This window comes from Artemia sp. Qi Xiang Cuo, chromosome 20 (genome assembly GCF_049724085.1).
Source record: "Artemia sp. Qi Xiang Cuo chromosome 20, ASM4972408v1, whole genome shotgun sequence".
Classification (NCBI taxonomy): domain Eukaryota; kingdom Metazoa; phylum Arthropoda; class Branchiopoda; order Anostraca; family Artemiidae; genus Artemia; species Artemia sp. Qi Xiang Cuo.
The window spans coordinates 36,753,300-36,776,238 of NC_142813.1; the positions used below are offsets into that span (position 1 = coordinate 36,753,300).

The following is a 22,939-nucleotide window of genomic DNA, read 5'->3' on the forward strand; positions in this document are numbered from 1 at the left end:
AACTCTGACAAGTTAAGCCATGATCAAACACTACTGAAATATTCCAACTCATGAATTTAAACGAATTAAAATAAAAATGAACTTTGAAAAATATATAGAATTAAACTGAGACAATGAAAACCACAACCCAACACTATTTAAACATTCAAACTCGTACATTTCAAAGATGGAAATTCAAAATGAACTTTGAAAAATCAAGAATATGTAACTTTTACAAGTTACACCACAATCAATCGAACGTGAAATCGCCCATATCTTACCATTAAACGAAAAAAGATACAAATGAAAATTGAAAAATCCAGAAGATGTAACTGTGACAAGGTAAACCACAACCAAACACTACTGAAACATTCCAACTCTTGCATTTCAACGAAGGAAATTCAAAATGAACTTTGAAAAATCAGACCTTTGGAGGGGGAGGGGCCGGGGGGAGGGGGTCGTTCTGTGTCTCAATGCACAAAAAAAGTATAAGAAATAGGGGAGGGAAGGGGGAGGGGAGGGGAGGAGGAGGGGGAGGAGGAGGGGAGGAGGAGGAGGGGAGGAGGAGGGGAGGAGGAGGGGAGGGGAGGAGGGGAGGGGAGGGGAGGGGGAGGAGGAGGGAGGGGCGGTGAGGAGGGGGAGGATAGGGAGGAAGAGGGAGGGGAGGGGCCCTTTGGGGACCGAGGGGTCCGTTGGGGGTCTGGGGGACCCTTGAGGGCCGGGTAGTCCTTTGGGAGCCCGGGGGACCTTTGAGGACCGGGGGCTTCCTTCGGGGTTGGGGTAGGGGGATCGGAACCTTTTGGGGTTGTGGTAGAGGACCTCACAACACTGTTCAAATGAAACTTGTGTATTATAACGACCACAGAGTTTCACCCTCAAATCCTCTTCCAAAATCTCTTCAAAAATCATCTTTTAAAATGTCTTCAACTGTTTCGCCGAAATAATTCCATAACCTGTCTAAAACAGTTTCGCCCAAATAATCCCTAAACGTAATTCAGCGTGTTCCTTTTGTTTTTGACAACTCTGCGCTAATGCATTTCAAATTAATATGAAAGCTGATTCCCGCGCTAAAACATTTCATCGCTAAGATGTTTCATGGAGAATTGTTTCCAAGGCGTTTGGTTATTAATATCCTTTGGAGTTTGACCAAAAGAGTTGTTTCCGAGGCAAAGACATTAATGACTTGGATCTATTCCTGGAGAATCGTTTCTATGCGAAAATTTTTAAAGTCTGACAGATGATGTCATTGGTTGATTGATCTGTCAAGAAAGGGGAATTAATTTGTTGTTTCTAAGGGGAATTATTGATTCACGATAGGGGAATTGAGGTCGACAGCACAGGTGTTCCAAATTCCTGGACGACATAACATTCGCTGAGAGCGTGCACTTACAACAACAATAACATCGACCTTGACATTCGCTGAGAGCGTGCACTTACAACAAAAACAATATCGACCTTGGAAATTTAGGCCATTGACACACTTTGATTACGCAATCAATTTCTCATAAATCCATCTCCCCTAGGGACTCTATGCCCATATTAGGACCATAAACCACGTGGTTCGTACGGGAGTAGCACCCCCCTTTCGACTTAGATTATAGGTTTCCATTATTTAATTATTTATTCAATTACAGGTTTTCATAGTTAATCATAGTTAATTAATTAGTTGTTAATCAATTAACCAATTAGCTCAAATTGTTAATATTTAGCAAACTAACAACAGTAATTATTAATTAATATACCGTCTTAGGTAGCAGGTTAGGTATCCAGCATTACATCCAATATCCCGTTTAATGGCCTTTTAGATTTTTTATTTGTCCGTTATATAGTGTTTCATTTTAATACACTTGGAACCCTAATTTTAGGTAAATATATATAATTAATATACGATTTTAGTGATTCGTAGTTATTAATTACTAATTAAAAAGTAATTATCAATTAATTTTAAGAGAGCATCTCCAAATAAACAAACTGAAAAAAGAGAAGGAACAAGCTACCCTCATGTGAATATCAAGAGAATTAATTTAATTAAACTATGACACTAAATAATAGGCAACAAAATATTTACCTAAAGCAAAATCATATATCATTTATTTCGTCCTTTAGTACTTTTTTTGTTTGTCAAATAGTGCGATTAATTTTATTGGAGTGGCAACCTTGCTTTTATATTTCAAGAATTATGGACAGCAAATTATTGATACGTTCAACGACAGAGATATCAGAAACACTCAAGTAATAAACTACGAATAACAGGATTTTTTAAAAATTAATATTATACTAATTTATTTTATTTTCCATATTCCTGTGCTCTATTTCTCCCTATACATAGTCTCTATTTCTATTATTGAGCTTTAATTAACGGGAAGTTTCAAGAGATAAATTTTCAGTGACCTCTTGAGGTCCATCCAGCCAGTGTATGTTAAGGTAGATTTGGGTGATTCTTTCTAAAGCCAGGCTGTCCTCCATGCTAACAGGCAGTGTGAAGAGTCCAGTAAAGTATGTGTAAATTGAGTGCTGGGACTTATTTGAAAAACGTTTATGTTTTTGGAAAGGGGAATATCTGGATGTAGTAAGTTACTTCAAAATTTTAACAGTAGTCCAACAGCAGCATGGTTCTAGATTTCCTTCCTTTAAAATTGACTAGTATATATTAATTATATCAGATGCTACAAAAATATTTAACATGTTATTTAATAAACCGTGTTGAACAACAGGTTAGGTGTCTAATACTAAATCAGATTTAACGTTGTGTTGTCTTGTAGCACCATTTATCCCATCAAATAGTGTATTTTATTTCAATGCGGTGGCACCCCTGGATATGTGTTTAATAAATTTAAGATTTTTTTCCAGCAGGTTCTTTAGACATATCTAGGGGGGGGAGTTATATATCAATAATCAATAAATTTAAGTAATAAACATGAACAACAGATAAAATACCTAGCATTACATAAAATTATCTTATTTTGTCTTGTAGTAACATTCTGACGGTTGAATAGCGTTTCTTATTTTAATTGGATTGCAACCCTGTTGTAAATTTAATAAATTACACCAAGCTAATTTTGACCTTTTCAGCAAAGCTGAAATCCACAGATCAAGGAAACATAGTTTTTGCCCATTTTGGAAGTAACATAAAACACTAATAAAATGAAATATATAATACATATTTACTCATAATATTAATTTACTAATCTTTACTAATATTTATTATTTATTTGCTTATATTATCTAAAACACGTGAAGATATGAGAAAAAAGTAAAAGAGAAATACGCCAAAATCGTTGTTTAACCTGATAGGATCTATTGTAGTGCTAAGATTTGTAAAATTTTTCCAATACTTTCCTCTTGAGTTTTTTTCCCAGCCAACGAATTTTGGTATACTTTGAGGGCGCTCTGTAGACACACCGAAAGTAAGGACAATGCTTCTGTTTTCGTTGGCAAAATTTCTTCAGCATAGCAGTTTTAGATTGGAACATAGTTGTGGACTGAGAAATAAGATAAAGCTCAATTCACTTTAGAAGAAAACTATCACTATAGTCAGAAGTGAGTAGAAAGGAGGGTCCGACTCGTGACACTCACTCCTGCTACCATTTACAATTTAGTCTAACTCTGTCAGTACACCAAATAAGGGCATAGAGTCCCTAGGGAGAACACGTGGTTAATGGGGTCAATGACCTAAATTTCCAAAGGTCGATTTATTTGCTGTTGTTGTTGTTGTTTTGGGCAAGTGCATGCTCGGAGCGAATGTCAAGGTGTCCAGAAATAGGAAACAGTTAGATCACACGTGACAGGTGATGTTAAGGTTGATTGATTGTCCAGAAAGGGGAATTAATTTGTTGTTTCTAAGGGAAATTATTGACTCGCGAAAGGGGAATGAATTTGTTGCTTTTAAGGGGACTTATTGATTCACGAAAGGGGAATTAATTTGTTGTTTCTAAGGGGAATTATTGATTCAAGACAGGGGAATTAATTTGTTGTTTCTAAGGGGAAGGTGGGAAGAGATATATTGATAGCGTAATCGAAGGGAGAGAATCCCCGAGAAATTGATTACGTAATTGGTAGAACCCTATCAGGAGCTAGTGACGGGAATCCATTTATGGGCATTGAATGACGTAATCGACTAGGACAGTTGAATATCTGAGAAATTGATTACATAATCGTACTCTGTGCTTGTTCTTAGAACCCTATCAGGAGCTAGTGACAGGATTCATTTATGGGCATTGAATGACGTAATCGACTAGGACAGTTAGATATCTGAGAAATTGATTACATAATCGTACTCTGTGCTTGTTCATAGACACGACACGGCTTTCTCACTGGTACTCTATGGCAGGTTATCGACACTACCTAGTTTAATGCGTGCATTAAATTTAATCCTTGAATCTCACATAAGGCATTGCCACTACCTCAGAGTAATAATCCTCATCCTCATAATCATCATAGCTCTCCTCCCCAGGCTCCCAAAGGGTCCCCCGGGCCCACCAAAGGGGCCCCCGGCGCCCCAAAGGACCACCCCGCCCCCCCAGGGACCCCCGCCCCCCAAACAGTCCCCGCTCCAATTTTTAATAATTTTTTAATGCTTTATTATATCTTTTCAGAGCAAGTTATTTTCTTAATGTCCATCCTAAACCCATTTTACAAGTTGAAGTACTTATCTTTTTCATCCACAGCTATACTTTACAGCTATTTGGATACCCAACACCAAGAAATACTTTTCAATGACCATTTCAGAGCAAGTTACTTTCTTAATGTTCCTCCTAAACCCATTTTCCAACTTGAAGTACTTATCTTTTTCACCCACAACTATACTTTACAGCTTTTTGGATACCTCAACACCAAGAAATACTTTTCAAAGACCATTTCAGAGCAAGTTACTTTCTTAACGTCCATCCTAAACCCGTTTTCCAACTTGATATTAATTTAAAAAAATCCTGTTATTCGTAGTTTATTACTTGAGTGTTTCTGATATCTCTATGAGTGTTTCTGAATGGAAATTAAAAGTTGTAGTTCATTTTTTCAGAGTGAAAAAAGATCAATGGGCAACTAGCCCCTCCCGCCCTCCACGGCTTTGGGTGTATCGGATGGATAAACCCATCGGATAAAAATTTCAGGTGACCATTTTGTTAAAAATTGTTCAACCATCAGATACTAAAACTCCAGGGTCGACACAACCCCCCAGGGCCCAGGGATAGGCGTTGTAAGTTATACTCTGGGGATATATATGGTTCTTATAGAAGTGATAATCGTATAGACTTCAGAGAAGGCCCATTTGATTGAAAATAGAAAGTTCTAGTTCACTTTTAAAGATTCAAAAAGATACCGAAGCTTAATCTAGTCTCCCCACCCCCTTTTTCCCCAAACCCATCCGATAAAAATTTTGAGATAGCAATTTTGTTAAAAATGGTTCAAACATCAGATAATAAAAACTCCGAGGTTGACACAAACCAATTTTTTCACTTTAAGTGAAAAATCAGTTTTGTTACCAGTTTTGATATCAGTTTTGTTACTTTGATGGATATTTGAATTTTTTTTTTAAGTTTGATTTTGAAATGATAAATTTTTAAAAACTTAAAATTTTTTGCAATCAAAAACGAAAAAAAATTAATTAAAAAAAACTTTCCGAAAAATATGGTTTTCAAAGAAAAGTAAAAGCCATTTTAAACTTAAGCTCAGCAGATACAAATACCTTTTAAAATTCAAACTCAAAACGACCAGAAAAGAAACAATTAAAGAATAAATGAAACTCAAAACGAACAGAAAATTAATAAACAATCATAGCAAAACATACAACAAGTAATAATATAAATAAATAAATAGATCTTAAAGCGAGTAATGCTTAGATTGAATATGGATATCAAGCTTAAAACGAAAAAAAAAAATTCCCATTGAAGCATAAATGAAACTTAAACAAACAGAAATTAAATAAACAATCAATGCAAACAAACATACAATAGATATTACTGTAAATTAGTAACTGAATCTTAAAACGAGTGAAACTTAAATTGAATATGCACATCAAGCTTGAAACGAACAAAAATCACCACAAACAAGAGTTCGGGTATGACCTTCTCTCACTGTAAAAGTCTAAAACCAACTGCGTCATTGGCGCTTTACTGAAAACTATATGCGTCTTTAACAGTCTTGGAAAGTATAAACAACATCAAATTGAATATTTGATGTATAATAATATTAATTATTTAAAGATCCATCAGTCCAAGAAATTATTTCGCTGTAATTATATTTTTATTTTCAATACTGTAAGAACTGGAAAAGAAAATATTTGTAATATAATCCGTTTTTAGTTAAGCGCCAATGACGCAGTAGGCTTTTGGTTTTTATTTACAGTTAGGAAAGGAGGCAATATCCAAACATTTGTTTGTAGAGAAACTATATTCGTCTTTAACAACTTTAAAAAGAGCTAGTAAATTAAACTTAATATTTGATGTAAAATGATATTAATTGCTGAAAGCTTATCAGTTCAAAATGTTACTATAATTTTAAGGTTTATTTTCAATATTAAGTACAAAAGAAAATATTTGTCACAAAATTGGTTTTCAGTTTGTTGCATGTTTGTTTGCATTGATTGTTTATTTAATTTCTGTTCGTTTTAAGTTTCATTTGTACTTCAATAGGAAAATATTTTTTTTTTGTTTTAAGCTTGATATTAAAATTCAATCTAAGCATTTGTCGCTTTAAGATCTATTTATTCATTTATATTATTACTTGCTGTATGTTTTTGCTGTGATTGTTTATTTAATTTCTGTTCGTTTTGGGTTTCATTTATTGTTTAGCAGTAATTTCTGGTCGTTTTGAGTTTGAATTTTAAAAGGTATTTGTATCTGCTGAGCTATTTTAAAATAGCCTTTACTTTTCTTTTAAAAACTTATTTTTCGGAAAGTTTTTTTTTAATTAATCTCTCTAAACAGAGGAGAGTTCCATCCACCACTTGTCACCCGTCAGCAGCAAGCAGTGCTTAATCCACAGAACTGGTACTAGAAAGAGAACTTTTTTCTTCCACACTGGACTGCTTCGCAAGGAGTCTTCTTTTGCCATGGTTGGTGCTTCTTATGTCCTGGGGCATTGCTGCCCCGGTATGATTTTGAAAGCCTTTTCGGCTCCTTGTGGGTCTCTACAGTCCCATCACCAGGGGGGAGGGGGTTTGTGAAGATGTACATTCAGTAACCATTGACTTAGATGCTAAGCAGCAATTAATGGTTCAGTGTCATGTCTTCTGGGGATTAAATAAAAAAACAAGTTTTTTAAACTGAAAGTAAGGTGCGACATTGAAACTTAAAACGAACAGAAATTATTCCGTATATGAAAGGGGCTGTCCCCTCCTCAACGCCTCGCTCTTTATTCCGTATATGAAATGGGCTGTCCCCTCCTCAACGCCTCGCTCTTTACGCTAAAGTTTGACTCTGTCTCACAACTTTATTTTTTAAAACAATAAAAAACTTTAGCGTAAAGAGCTAGGCGTTGAGGAGGGGACAGCCCATTTCATATACGGAATAAAGAGCGAGGCGTTGAGGAGGGGACAGCCCCTTTCATATACGGAATAATTTCTGTTCGTTTTAAGTTTCAATGTCGCACCTTACTTTCAGTTTAAAAAACTTGTTTTTTTATTTAATTTCTGATCGTTTTTTAGTTAATGCAGCTTTTATTTGCATAAAAATTTTACTTTTCTTTTGCTAAATGAATGTCTTTACAAATTAACTTACGTAACTAACTTCTATATTCGTATATTTTTCTTCTGGCAAAAATTCAAAGTTGCAGATTTTTGCAGATATGAGCTTGAAACCTATGTAATAGGGTTTTCTGATACGCTGAATCTGACGTTGTGATTTTCATTAAAATTCTTTCACTTGTAGGGGATGTTTCCCCCTCTTTAAAAAATCGAGTAAATTTCCTCAGGCTTGTAGCCTTTGATGAGTAATACTAAACTTAATAAAATTTATATATTTAGAATCAGCATTATAAACACATTCTTTTGATACATTTATTGACATCAAAATTCCGTTTTTAAAAGTTTCGACTACTATTGAGCCGTATCGCTTGTTTTTTTATTGTTTTTTTTTATTACTTATATGTTATTACGTATATGAGGGGGTTCTCCCCTTAGTAAATACCACTCACAGTACGTTAAAAGTTAAAAAAAAAATTGATTAAAAAACCCCTGAAACACAAAGGACGGTTAATTAGAATATAGCGATCTTTTGAAAGCACTAAAAAAAAACTGTAGCGTAAAGAGCGAGTTATTGACTTGGGGGAGAACCCCCTCATATACGTTATAATTTCTGTTCGTTTTAAGTTCTAATATTCCTTCTTACATTTCAGTTGAAAAAACTTGGTTTTTTTTTTTATTTAATTTCTGATCGTTTTTTTAAATAATGCTTGGAAATCCGGCACCCCCTTCATAGAAATGTCCCTTACCCCAAAGGAACATCCTGCACGGAACTATTCTCCAGATTCACTCCCTCCTCTAGCCCCCCCCCTCCAGAAAAAATCCTTCCTGAAAATGGTTGTATACTTCCCAATAACCAATAAATAATGCTGGCAAGTCCGGCGCCCCCTTCATGGCGATTTCCCTTCCCCCAAGAAAAATTCCTTCATGAACAGATCCACAAACATAACCCCTGACCCACCCTTCCCTCCCTCTAGCAGAAAAAAACCTCCTGAAAACTTCTGTATACTTCCGAATAACCAATACTATATGTTAACATTGGGTAAAGTTCATATCTTTTAGCCCTCCCTCTGGGTACTTCGGGGGATTAAGTCATCCCAAAAGACATATTTATCATATTTTCGACCATGCTGAACAAAATGGCTATCTCAAAATTTTGATCGGGTGACTTTGGTAAAAAAATAAGCGTGGGAGGGGGCCTAGTTGCCCTCCATTTTTTTTGGTCACTTAAAAAGGGCACTAGAACTTTTAATTTCCGTTCCAATGAGCCCTCCCACGATATTCTAGGACCACTAGGTCGATACGATCCCCCATGGGAAAAAAAAACAAACAAACCAACAAACAAACAAACAAACAAACAAATAAACACGCATCCGTGATCTTTCTTCTGGCAAAAAATGCAAAATTCCACATATTTGTAGATAGGAGCTTGAAACCTCTACAGTAGGGTTCTCTGATACGCTGAATATGATGGTGTGATTTTCATTAAGGTTCTATAGCTTTTAGGGGGTCCTTCCCCTTTTTTTTGAAAATCAGCCAAATTTTCTCAGGCGCGTAACTTTGGATGGGTACCACTAAACTTGATGAAAGTTATATATTTGAAATCAGCATTGAAATCTGATTCTTTTGATATATCTATTGGTATCAAAAACCCGTTTTCTAGAGTTTCGGTTACCATTGAGCCGGGTCGCTCCTTACTTACAGTTCGTTACCACGAACTGTTTGATGGAGTGTCTATGATATCAAAATCTTTCATTGACTTACAATTTTCTTTTTTCCATGAATATTTTCCTACATACCATCCAGTTTATAGCATCTTGTCTATAGTAGAGAGTCAATATGATACTTACCAGGGGTTAATATTGGGGAGAGCTTCAATGGAGCCTACTGGACGGTACCTCAGTCTCCCTTTCGATTTTCCAGCCAATGCTTATTAGTATCAGGAATTCCTTTGTCATTTAGTATAATGCTGTCTACTGTCAGTCATCCAATCTTGGCAGCGCATCCTGTAAAATACCCCACCCCACGGGCACGACAGCCAGTTGCTGGGCGGTAACTGAATTAGTATTTGTAGGTCCTTATTTGCGGGTAGGTATTAGGCAAGACCTAATACTCTCAGGAGCATAATGTGAAGGATGTCAATGTTGCCCCAGTGCAGTTCCTTCTACGTTCAGTCCGTCCAATTTTGGCAGCGTGTTGCTGAAAATACACAGCCTCCTGCATAAGCGATTTGTAATAACAGTTTATTTTTGTAGACTTCGTTCATGTTTAGGGGAAAAAAGTCACTGCATGCCAGTATCGCTTCTATCTGGAAGGCTAATTAAGAATCCTTATGATAGTTCATGACCGATTAATTGTTTTAGGAGTTTCTCTCAAAAGTAGTTTCGCCAATTTTGGGTCAAGATTGTTTTTTTTTTCAGGATAAATTGGTCAAGACTGGAACTTTGTTGCGATGCCATCAATCGTTAATATAGCACTAGAACTTTAAAATAATATCGTCCCCTGATATTTTATGATCACAGGTTCAATGCAAGAATCAGGTTCAATGCAAAAAAGTAACCCCTTTTTTTCTGTGAAATCTCCAGTATAAGGTTCTCAAATATGCTGATTTCGGTAGTATTTCTTCGAAATTGCCGAACCCTATTTTGGGGCTGTCTTCCTCCTTATTCTAACATTATTTGAATGTCCTTTTACTAATAACTTATTGATGGTATGTTCAAACTTAACACTTTTTGGATTTTAAGGATTAACACAAAAGCAAATTCTTTTTATGTAGATGTTGCTATTTAATTTTTTTATAATACTTGGCTACTAATAGTATAAGTTGCACCTTACGAATCGCTTGTTACAACAAAATGTTTGTCTCTAACAGAGTGTGATTGTTTTTATATGTTATTGGAATAAGTGTGACTGTTTTAAATGAGATTTTTTGCCTATTGGTGTAAAGATCTCAAAAGAGCGGAAATTCGCCCCAACCAAGACAGTAGAATATTATAACATAATATTTTAAATAATTATACCGTATAGTCTGTAGAAATTTTTCCAAATCCCAAATCAATCGGTCAGCAATTTGTTGTATACAAAGTCGTGCTGGTGGCTAGAATAGCATATGACCTCCACCTCCCCCTCTTGACCGAGCTCTTAGGTATATCCATAATTATTAATTTATTGATATATATTTTTCCGGTTGACGTCAGCCTCAAGTCGTTAGAAGCCGTATTTTTCAGAAGAGAATGCCAGCTATTTATTCCTTCTGCAAAAGATCCAAATCGGTAATAGAAAGTTTTTTTATTTATAATATTTTTCATTATTAATATTAGTAACATTAATATTACTATTTTTGGGAGCTGTTTAAAATCCTCTTCGTTTATTGTTTATATTTGGGAGGGTATTTTTGCATTATGGTATAATAGTTTTGGAGTGTGGATGTATAACGGGTCAAAGGTCATATATCTGGAAACTGGCAGTTACAGACGCATTGAAAACCAAACAAAATGCTTCAAAAATTGCCAGTTGATGTTTAAGAAGTTTTATTAAGCTATTATGCTCTATACTTTGAATGAAATATAATTAAAGGGAAAAATTAGTGACGAAATATGAATCCTTTTAAAATAGTAAAATTAAATTTGTTGTCACAAATTTATTTGTTTAAGGAATTATATGTTGTTTTGTGAGTGTCGCTTCCTGGAGACTTGATTAGTAGGCTATTTCATTTTCTAAAATAATGTGATAAAAAAAAAACATTGATAAAAAGTATGCTGTTTTCAATAAAACCAAAGACATTCTAGCCTTTATGGGGGCGTGAGGTGAGGAGGGGATATTCTTGGAGGAGTGACATTGCAAATCATTGAATGACCAGGATTTCCATGAGGTGTAAGGTGCTTTCCATTTTCAAACGCTTTAATTTAACTTTGTGCTTTCAGTTCCAATGTAGAATCTTCAAAGATCAAATATCCGCTGACAGGAAATGACACTGAGAATTGTTAGTAGGAAGGGTGAAAATTGACTATGAAATTTATTTTAGACTAAAAAGAATAATATAAAAACATGAAAAAAAGAAGTAAAAAAAATACTTTAATTTCTCAATGCACTAAAAAGTCCCAATAAACTAACATGGGAGAAGTTTCTTTTTAAAGTCTGACAGTGACAGCGTGGCGCACTAATGACATAAAAAGTCGTTTCATTACTTATGATGCTGATGACATAAGAATGTCGTTAAATGACATACTCATAACAAAAAAAGTTATTCAGTCTACTAATTAAACTGAAAAAAAACTTTTTTCAAATGAAAGTAAGGAGCAACATTAAAACTTAAAATGAACAGAAATTATTTCGTATTTGAGGGGGGGTACCCCCTCCTCAACCGCTCGCTCTGAACGCTAAAGTTTTACTTTTGTCTCAATTCTTTAAGAGCAACCGCTCGCTCTGAACGCTAAAGTTTTACTTTTGTCTCAATTCTTTAAGAGCGAGTGCTCAACCGCAAGGGCTGTTGAAGCTTCTTTAGAGCCCTAAAGAACTTTTGCCTAATGAGCGAGGAGTTTAGGAGGGGGCAGCCCCCCTCAAATACGAAATAATTTCTGTTTGTTTTAAGTTTTAATGTTGCTCCTTACTTTCATTTGGAAAATCTTGTTTTTAAAATCACCCTCACGCACGGGAAATTCCTCTCCACCGAAAGTCCCCTCTCCGTTGAAAATTCCCCCCAAAAAAATTCATCCAGACAACTCCCCTGGACAATTCTTCTATGTATATAATTGAGCAGCCAAAGAGAAAGTAAGACAAATAAAAATAATTCTGTATGTGAATTCCGGAAAACTCCGTCCCGTGTAAAATTCTCTCTGCAGGAAATTGCCCACCTCCTTGGCAAAAATCCCCCTTCGGAATTTCGCCCGGACAAATCCTCCCTGGAATTGTCCGGGAAATATACAAATTCCGGGAAAACTCTGGAAATCCCCTTCCCCTGGGAACTTTCTCATGGACAATTCCTGCGTGGAAAATTCTCCCTACATTTAAAATGAAAAAAATCAACTTAATTAAATCGAGCATTAAGATAAATGTCTATAGGCTATTGATTATTTATCTTGTATACGTGACTTTTCAGAAACGATTGCGTCACCATACGGTATTACTTCTTCTGCTACTAGGAAGCTCAATAAATGCTTTTTTGATGCTTATAACTCGATTGACTATCTCAAAATTATCAATCCATGGCAACTTGGCCCTCTTTGGGACAAAATCATAGTTTGGTGCCACAAAATGGCAGAAACCGCCACTTTTCCTCGCACAATCTTTTTGAGCTCTGAAAAGGGGAACTAGAAATTTTAAGCTCCGGGTGAATGAGCCCTCTCCTGATCTTCTAGGACCACTGGTTTGACACGATTACCCTTGGGTAAAAAAAAACGCTTCCGGGTTCTTTTTTCTAGCAAAAAAAAAAAAAAAAAAAATAATGCAAAATCCCACATATCTGAAGATAGGAGTTAGCAACATCTACATTTGAGCTCTTCTGATACGCTGAATCTAGTGATGGGATTTTCATTAAGATCGTTTACTTTTTGGGATGTTTCCCCCACTTGTTGACGATCAGGCATATTTTCTAAGGCTCCTAACTTTTGATGGGTAACATTAAACTTAATAAACTTTATTTATTTGGATTCTGCATAAAAAGCCAATTATTTAGACGTATTAATTGTTAGCGAAATTCATTTTTTTAGAGTTCCTGTTACTATTGGGCCGATTTGCTCCTTACTTACAGTTTATTACCACGAACTGTTTAATGACATTAAAAAGTCGGTTAAAAAGTCGCTAGTTTCTAAATATGTCATAGCCATCTCAAACTGATATTTTTAATCAATGGAATATTTTATTTTTTCTGGGTAGCAAGAAAAAATGATTAGTTTTGCTTTTAATTCTTCTTAATATAAAAGCGTTTCAGAATATTTATCTTGAGTATTAAAATACATCCATAAAGTATCCATTTTATGTATGGCTATTTACATACTTTTTGGTCTTACCACTGGGGCTGCATTTATCATGATGCCCCCCAAGATGCTTTTGGACCTTTTGGCAAGTTGAAGTTTAATTGTACCTTACATTTTGGATCTTATGACATTTTTGGTACGGCTTGGGAGGAGAGGAAGGGGCACAGGACAATTTAGGGATGTCACGCTGGCGTTCAATTAGTTTCAATCCTTGAAAACGGCATTGAAACTTCTAATTTGCAATCATATAAGCTGTTTTTGATTATATGTGACCATCAGTTATATATGAGTAGGTCAGCTAATTATGTATGAGGGACGCATCACTCTTTACCAAATCTGAACTAACTCATACTGCCAATGCCCTTTTGTCTTCTATTTATTAATTTAATTTTAATTCTTAAGCTATGTAATCGCTTATTTGTATAATATATAATAATATAATATTTATATTTATATAATGTATAATAATAATGTATAATTATGTATATAGATACGTGTATCTATACTTATAGATAATAATAATAATTTATATTCCAGTATTACGATGAAATTCGTTTTGATTGCATTAAAAATTATTTATCTGTCTCTTTAAAATAAATGTGGCATTAAAGGTATCATATTCTTCTTTCTTGGCGTCTAATAAAATGTTTTATTAATGCAATATGATGCTCCAAAGTGCTGTACTAGATATTTCCTGCTAGTTCTATTGCACTCAGTTTGATGAAATTGGCCAAAAACAATTTGGAAAGTAATACCAAATAGTTTAATAAATTGATGACAGAAAACTCAGATTTGTCTCTGAAAAAAAAAAGAAACTAAAAACAATGCAATATAGCTTTACCTAGCGCGATCAAATAGTACCAGGGCACCAAGCTATACTCGCTGAAGGAAATTATAGGCGAAAAATGGTGTCCGGCATATCCCTCCCCCCCCAAGAAAATGAATATCCCTCATACCCTGATTCACACAAAAAAACTTTCTGCACTTTTTCAAAATTGAGTTTTTTAAACAAAGATATAAAGCTGAATGTATTTTTCAAACCCCAAGGGCCATTCTCCCCCTTCAATTGGTACCCTGGCAAGTGCAAACCTTGGAACATCTGATCCTAATTCTGGCCTGCTTATAATAAATGCCATGGTGTTTTAAAATAAAAATTTCTACGTCTATAGAAAGGCCCAAATAAAATATATTTAGAAATAGCTTAAGCCAATTTAGGTAGCGTGATCCTTGGAGGGGTTCAAAGTCAGTCGAGAAATTTGATGTGTCTGCATAATGCAATGTTAGAGCGGAGATAATAACCCAATAAGATTTTAGCATCAAACAAAGAAGTCGGAGGGGGGATGCCTGGTTTGAAACCCAACCTTGAATGTTTGTACATCCTCAAATCCTGGTTACACTCTGTATTGATTCAGGGTTCAGAGAGTTAAGAGCAATTCAATCGGATAAAATACAGGATTAAATCTGGACAGCTTGTGTAACCAATTTTTACCTGTGTGTGGCTTTGTGCCAAAATTGTGATTGAAGACAAGAAAAATAACTTATTGCTTGGTAACGATAATAGATTAAATTGAGGACTACATTTGTACATCGGTAGGATCCAAAGTGTGAAAATAACAAACCAAACACTAGAGGTCGAGAAAATGCAAAATGCCCAGTTTTTGCGAGGGATTAATTTCAAATTGGATTTATTACCAGCGCTTTCGCAGAAAGTTAATGCAATTCCAGGACTTTCGGGTAGCATTGCTGCCTTACAAGTACAGATAAATAGTATTAGTTGACATCTATCTAGCAATGCTAAGACAAATGAAGAAATTAAAAAGAAGCGGGAAAATGTGAAAACCCTTATGCCTTCCCAAGGCCAGAACAAAATTTGCACTTTACTGAAAAATTACAAATGAATGTGCATTATCAGTTTAATATACATATACTGATATTTAGTAATCAAAATGTTAACATTATTTGATTTATTAAAGTTATATAAAGTAAAAACATTTATATTTTTTTTCAGTAAATTGCAAATTTTGTTCTGGCCTTGGGAAGGCATAGGGGTTTTGCGCCAAATTTATGTTAATTTCTGCTCGTTTGAGTTTAACTCGGTTAATTACTATTATTTCTGTTCGTTTTGGGTTTCATTTATTTATCGATGCTGATTTGTGGTAGTTTCACGCTTGATAGATTATTTGCTTATTGATAAGGATAGGTCTATCGATGGCCCCAGATTACAAGGCTAAACAAAGGAAGGCCCGTAAACATTTAAAGGAAATTATGAATCTTGCACAGAACGACGGCCGTGATGCAAAGTTACGAGGTGACAAGCTGTTTATCCAAGGCCGAATATTCAGGTACGATGGAAAGGCTGTGATTGAGGTTTAGAGTAACTTGATCCCAGTTAAAAATCTTGGCACACCTCTTAGTACTAGGCTCCCAAATGATCCCGGTCGGGCTAGATAGTGATGCCAGTGATAGTGATGCTGAGACAGTGATACCATCGACAGTAGTAAGGCCATAGGGAATGTGAATTACACAAGAATATACAGTGTAGTTTGACGAACACATTGGAAAAAGCGACCAATCCTTTTATATTATATACCTATAAAGTGAACAAACACGTTTTGAGAGTATAATTGTGATTGTAAAACGCAACCAGACGGGTTTTTGAGAGACTTTCATCATAAGGTGTTTTTTGTTATATTGAACCATCATAACAGTTTATATAGCCAAATCGTATTCAAATTATTTTCTTGGAAAGAAATTTAAGTTATGTATTAATTTTGGGTATCTATGGATATTCATTGAGTTATATAATTAAGGAAGTTGCTAATTAAAGAATAGTAGGACATATGATGTTAAAAGCTAACTCAATTTGCAAAAAAAAGTATATAACATTCGCAAATTGGACTATACGAACGATATTAATTGAATAATAGGGAAAAACAGAGCTAGATAGTATTTGCGAATTGGATCATATGAAGGTGGAGAAAAAAGAGTTAAACTGATTATTGAACAATCGCCTTTAGTCAAGACTAGTTTGTTAGGAATGTGTCGCTACTAAAGCTAACTCTAATTGCAAAAAAAAAGATATAACATTCGCGAATTGAACTGTATCAACGATATTAATTGAATAATAGGGGAAAAAACAGAGCTAGATAACATTTGCGAATTGGATAGAGCCAAATCGTATTCAAAATATTTTCTTGGAAAGAAATTTAAGTTTTGTATTAATTTTGGGTATCTATGGATATTCATTGAGTTATATAATTAAGGAAGTTGCTAATTAAAGAATAGTAGGCTAAACCCAGAATTGATTGATTGATTGACATATGCTGTTAAAAGCTAACTCAATTTGCAAAAAAATATAACATTCGCGAATTGAACTGTATCAACGATTTTAATTGAATAATAGGGAAAAAACAGAGCTAGATAACATTTGCGAATTGGAATCATATGAAGGTGGAGAAAAATGGGTTAAACTGATTAGCAGTTAAGGTAACCCCAAAGGGCTTGTTAACTCAGGCAATTTGTTATAAATTTGATTGAGACAACATCAATCTATGAAATTGATTAATTATGATAGAATGACATTGTGAGTTGACCTAGCTTTACCTCTCCGATATGTTCTGTATAATACACAAGTGGTGTTTGAACAGTGTTGTCAATTTAAGATAGGGTCCAACGTTATAGTATACTAAAAAGTTGATACTAAGAGAGATCTAGATGGCAAGAAAAGAATTTTAATAATGAAATTCAGAACAAACCTTAGACATCCTTGCAAATCAAGTAGTAAGGTGTATGTGAGTGCGAACCATCAAGGATCATAAGCACCAACGACCCTAACCACCAGATACCTCAACCCCCCAAAGGTCACCTATCCCCAAACTTGAAGGGCGCCACCTCCCCTCTGACTTTTTGCCCCCCACCCTTTTTTTATAGTTTTTTTGAAGTTTTTTTAAACTTTTTTTATTATTTTTTTAACATATATTTTTTCAACTTTTTTTACATCTCTTAGAATGACATGTAACATACTTAAAAGATAAAAAAATCACATTTAATATTTTTCAAATTCAAAATGAGAGTGATACAGAAATGTTAGTCGCAACTTTTACTATGAGAAAAATATTGTTTGTAGTAGCACTTTTTTTATTGGAAAAATTTTTTTTGGACTTCGAAATTATTCAACTTTTTTTTCACGTATCTTAAAATGACATGAAATATGCTTAAGGCTCTAACAATTGTACTCTATGCTTGCTCAGAGACACGATGAGGCTTTCCTAATGGCACTCTATGTCCGTTTATCGACACTACCTAGTTTACTGGATGTATTAAATCAGTATTTTTTACACAGTGGAACAATAAACACAACTCATATCTCTAAGAAGTGAAGATGAAGCATTTTAAGAAAGTATGTTCACATGATAGTGTTATTGTAGCATTGAATGCTGACAAGGAGAAGTATTTAAACTATGAAATAAGTACAAGTGGCAGCACCATCGGAAACGTATGCGTGCATTGTCATGACAGTAAGGAATTAAATTTTTTTGGAGTACAAAAAAAATTCAACTCTTATGATGGTGGATATGCGAGATTGAGATCTCCGGAGATGATTGCACTCAAAGAGAATGCCAACATAAAAAAATAGTTGATGAAGAAGGGCATCTTCTTGCTAGTGCTTGTTGTAACATGTTACCCAGTGTTAAACCATATCATCAGCTTTTGGGTACTAGTATTCGAATGAAAGCAAAGACGAAAAGAAAGGCTTACTCTTCTACTGATATCATAAACCATATCATGTCTACGTGCCGAAACTGTTACCTGTGTAAAAATAGTGTGACAATAGACAGGGAAATTGCCAGAAAAATAAAAAGGGTCTTGGCAGAAAATATCACTAATGAATATAAAGACGAATCGATGAATAACAAAGTACCAGCAAAAGTTATTACCATTGATCAAACAGTCAATGAACCAAATAATACCAAAGACGAAAAGCATATTGAGCCTGTCGATGACACACCTATAAAAGTTCTTTATGACTCAAAATGGAATAATGATTATTCTACTGATTATGAACTAAGAGAAGACAAGAGCTATAGTATCAAGAGAGAACATGGTGAACCATTTTATGGAACAAATTCAAAATGTCCAAAGTTGTTCATTGATATTAGTAATGTATAATAATAATATATTTTTTGTATTAATATTCTACATGATATTATTTCATTAGAAATATGTTATTTATTACATTGTTATATTTTCATTATTTTTAAAGTAAGCCAGGATATCAAACGTTTGGAATGTCTATTAAAACATCAGAGATATAAGAAAAGGAATTAGCACACATCATGTGTCGGAAAGATAGGTTAACATAGATAAAATCTAAGCATAAGAATGAATAAAATCTCTATCAGCATCTATTGACAGATACTTGGGATAGCTTTGACGGAATCTAAGTATTAGAGTGAATAAATTCTTTATTAAAATTCTTTATCGATATCATTTGTCAGGTACATCAGATAACATTGACAAAATCTATCTATTAGAATGAATAAATTCTTTTCACCTCTTGCATACACAATACAGAAATTAAAAAAAATAATTATAATTTCCAGACTTCATTTGTATGCAATATATACCGAGAGTTCTATGAGTCCTCTCCACAATGAATTCTAAGGGTTTTATGACTCCTCTCCACAATGAATTCAGATGGCATTAGGACTCATCCCCCTAGCCATAACTCCATTCAATTTTGAGCGAAGGTATAAAAGCTTGATGAAGTACTTCTCTACGTAACAACTACATTAATAGCTTCCAAGGTGATAGAAGTATATGACACAGAACTTATCGGTTTAAAAAAATCATCTTGTGGTGTTATATTTGAATGTGCTTTTTTATTTTTGTCTATGGAATTCGAAGAAATTAACTTTTATCATTGGATAGTGAACTATAATATTTTTGAGCACAATAAAAACTTGTGGAGTACAACATCATATCACACAAGTTAGCAGGGATTCTGCGATAGAGTGATTACAGCACTTAATAAGAGTGGTTAGGAACTGAAAAACGTTCAGAAGGAAGTCAGTGAAATATTCAGCTTATTCGGAGTTGAAGCGCTCTATGTAAAGGGTAATGTACCTACAGATAAATTTTTAATTCAAAAGGTGACCCTAGGATTCCACTTTTTAATCTAGAAGAATTTGTGTCCTAAATTTGAAGGGGGTTATCACCATCCTTAAGACGAGGTTAAGTTCTTTGTGCAGTGGATACCTAAGGAAATACCTGATCGCAATAAATGCATAAGATACGGTGAACTTCAAGTACTATTTTCATGTAACTGTCTATTTTTTCTAAATAAATCTATTATTGTGTTTAAGCAATAAATATATTTAAGCTTAATCCGTCTTTATTCTTTAGAATAGTTCTATTCATTTCATCAAATTATGAAGAAATTGTAAGTAACAATTTCTTTCTTGAACTCACCACTTGGATACACAATGCAGAAATTCAGTTCAAGAAATTATGAAAAAATTGTAAGTAAGTAGCAAATTCTTTCTTGAATCCCACAGGCATACAAAAACATAAATATATATGGATTCAGGCATACAAACCGACAGAGACAGACATTGAGATAGGCAAACACCCGCCCAGACACATAAGCAGAGGAAGTGAGGGAGACAAAAACACATATAAATGTAAGGATTCTGACGTACAAACCGACAAAGACAGGCATTGAGATAGGCAAACATCCTCCCAGACACATAAGCAGAGGAAGTGAGAGAGACAAAAACACGTATAAATGTAAGGATTCAAGCATACAAACCGACAGAGACAGGTACTGAGATAATCAAACACCTGCCAAAACACATAAGCAGAGGAAGTGAGAGAGACAAAAACACATATAAATGTAGGGATTCTGACATACAAAGCAACAATCACAGGCATTGAGATAGGCAAACATTCGCCCAGACACATAGGCAAGGAGAGTGAGAGAGACAAAAACACATATAAATATATGGATTCAGGCATACAAAGGAACAATCACAGGCATTGAGATAGGCAAACACTCGACCAGACACATAAGTAGAGGAAGTGAAAGAGACCAAAACATATATGAATATATAGATTCTGACATACAAATTGACAAAAACAGTCACTGAGATAAGCAAACATCCGCCCAGACACATAGGCTAGGAGAGGGAGAGAGACAAAAACACATGCAAATATATTGATTCTGTCATACAAACCGACAGAGACAGGCATTGAGATAGGCAAACACCCGCCCAGACACATAAGCAGAGGAAGTGAGGGAGACAAAAACACTATTAAATAAATGGATTCCCACATACAAACCGACAAAGACAGACACTGAGATAAGCAAACATCCGCCCAGACACATAGGCCCAGAGAGTGAGAGAGACAAAAACAAATGCAAATATATAGATTCAGACATACAAAGCAACAATGACAGGTATTGAGATAGACAAACACCCGCCCAGACAAATAAGCGGAGGAAGTGAGAGAGAAAAAAACACATATAAATAAATGGATTCTGACATACAAACCAACAATGCCAGGCATTGAGATAGGCAAATTCTCGCTCAGACGCATAGTCATAGTAAGAGATATATCCAAAAAGTTGCGTTGATCTAGGTTCACTTAGAGTGGTGCGCCATTCTAGTGGCGAGTTATGGCTAGGGAGATGAGTCCTAAAGCCATCTGAATTCATCGTGGAGAGGAGTCATAAAACCCCTAGAATTCATTGTGGGGAGGAGTCATAGAACTCTCGGTATCTATTGCATGCAAATGAAGTCTGGAAATTATAATTATTTTTTTTTTAATTTCTGTATTGTGTATCCAAGAGGTGAATTCAAGAAAGAGTTTGTTACTTACTTACAATTTTTTCATAATGACAAATCCAACAACTGCTGATGATAAAGAATTTATTCATTCTAATAGATAGATTTTGTCAATGTTATCTGACGTACCCGACAAATGATATCGATAAAGAATTTTAATACAGAATTTGTTCAATTTGATGCTTAAATTATGTCAGGGTTTTAAACGTATGTGTCAAAAGACATTGATAAAGAATTTATTCACTCTAATGCTTAGAATCCGTCAAAGCTATCCCAAGTATCTGTCAATAGATGTTGATAGCGAATTTATTCATTCCTATACTTAGATTTTTCTATGTTAACCAATTTATCAGACACATGATGCATACAAATTCCTTTTCTTATATCTCCGATGTTTTAATAGACATTCCAAACGTTTGATATGCGGGCTTACTCTGAAAATAATGAAAACATAACAATGTAATGTATAATATACTTCTAATGAAATAATGTCATGTAGAATATTAATGCAAAAAATATATTATTTATATAATATAATATAATATACAATATAAAAATATACATTATATAAATAATGTATTAAAATACATTATTAATATCAATGAACAACTTTGGAAATTTTGAATCTGTTCCATAAAATGGTTCACCATGTTCTCTCTTGATAATATAGCTATTATCTTCTCTTAGTTCGTAATCAGTAGAATAATCATTATTCCATTTTGAGTCATACACAATTTTTACAGGTGTGTCATCGACAGGCTAAATATGCTTTTCGTCTTTGGTATTATTTGGTTCATTGACTGTTTGATCAATGGCAGTTACGTTTGCTGGTACCTTGTTTTTCATCGATTCATCTTTATATTCCTTAGTGATATTTTCTGCCAATACCCTTTTTATTTTTCTGGCAACTTCACTGTCTATTATCACACTATTTTTACACAGGTAACAGTTCCGGCGCGTAGACAAGATATGGTTTATGATATTAGTACAAGATTTAGCATTTCTTTTCGTCTTTGCTTTCATACAAATACTAGTACCCGAAAGCTGACGATATGGTTTAACAGTGGGTAACATGTTACAACAAGCACTAGCAAGAATATGCTCCTCTTCATCAACTATTATTTTTATGTTGGCATTCTCTTTGAGTGAAATCATCTCCGGAAATCTCAGTTTCGCATATCCACCATCATAAGAGTTGGATTTTTTTGATACTCCAAAGAATTTTAATTCCTTACTGTCATGACAATGCACGCATACGTTTCCGATGGTGCTACCACTTGTGCTTATTTCATAGTTTAAATACTTCTCCTTGTCAGCATTCAATGCTACAATAACACTATCATGTGAACATACTTTCTTAAAATGCTTCATCTTCACTTCTTAGAGATATGAGTTGTGTTTATTGTTCCACTGTGTAAAAAATACTGATTTAATACATCCAGTAAACTAGTTAGTGTCGA

The 22,939-nt window shown here is 34.5% G+C and overlaps 2 protein-coding genes across 3 annotated transcripts in view; both read left to right on the plus strand.

The window, feature by feature from the left end:
• The window catches only part of LOC148940154 (poly(A) RNA polymerase GLD2-B-like), a 610,602-nt gene that overhangs the window by 469,088 nt on the left and 118,575 nt on the right, over positions 1–22,939 (plus strand). The gene's annotated exons all lie outside the window — the stretch shown is intronic.
• LOC148940161 (transient receptor potential cation channel trpm-like) overlaps positions 1–22,939 on the plus strand; it is a 47,947-nt gene that overhangs the window by 8,545 nt on the left and 16,463 nt on the right. The window contains exons 2-3 of the mRNA XM_089106408.1: positions 2,109–2,211; positions 10,685–10,929. Of these exons, the coding sequence (XP_088962534.1) occupies positions 2,109–2,211; positions 10,685–10,929 (348 nt within the window). The remainder of the gene's footprint in view (positions 1–2,108; positions 2,212–10,684; positions 10,930–22,939) is intronic.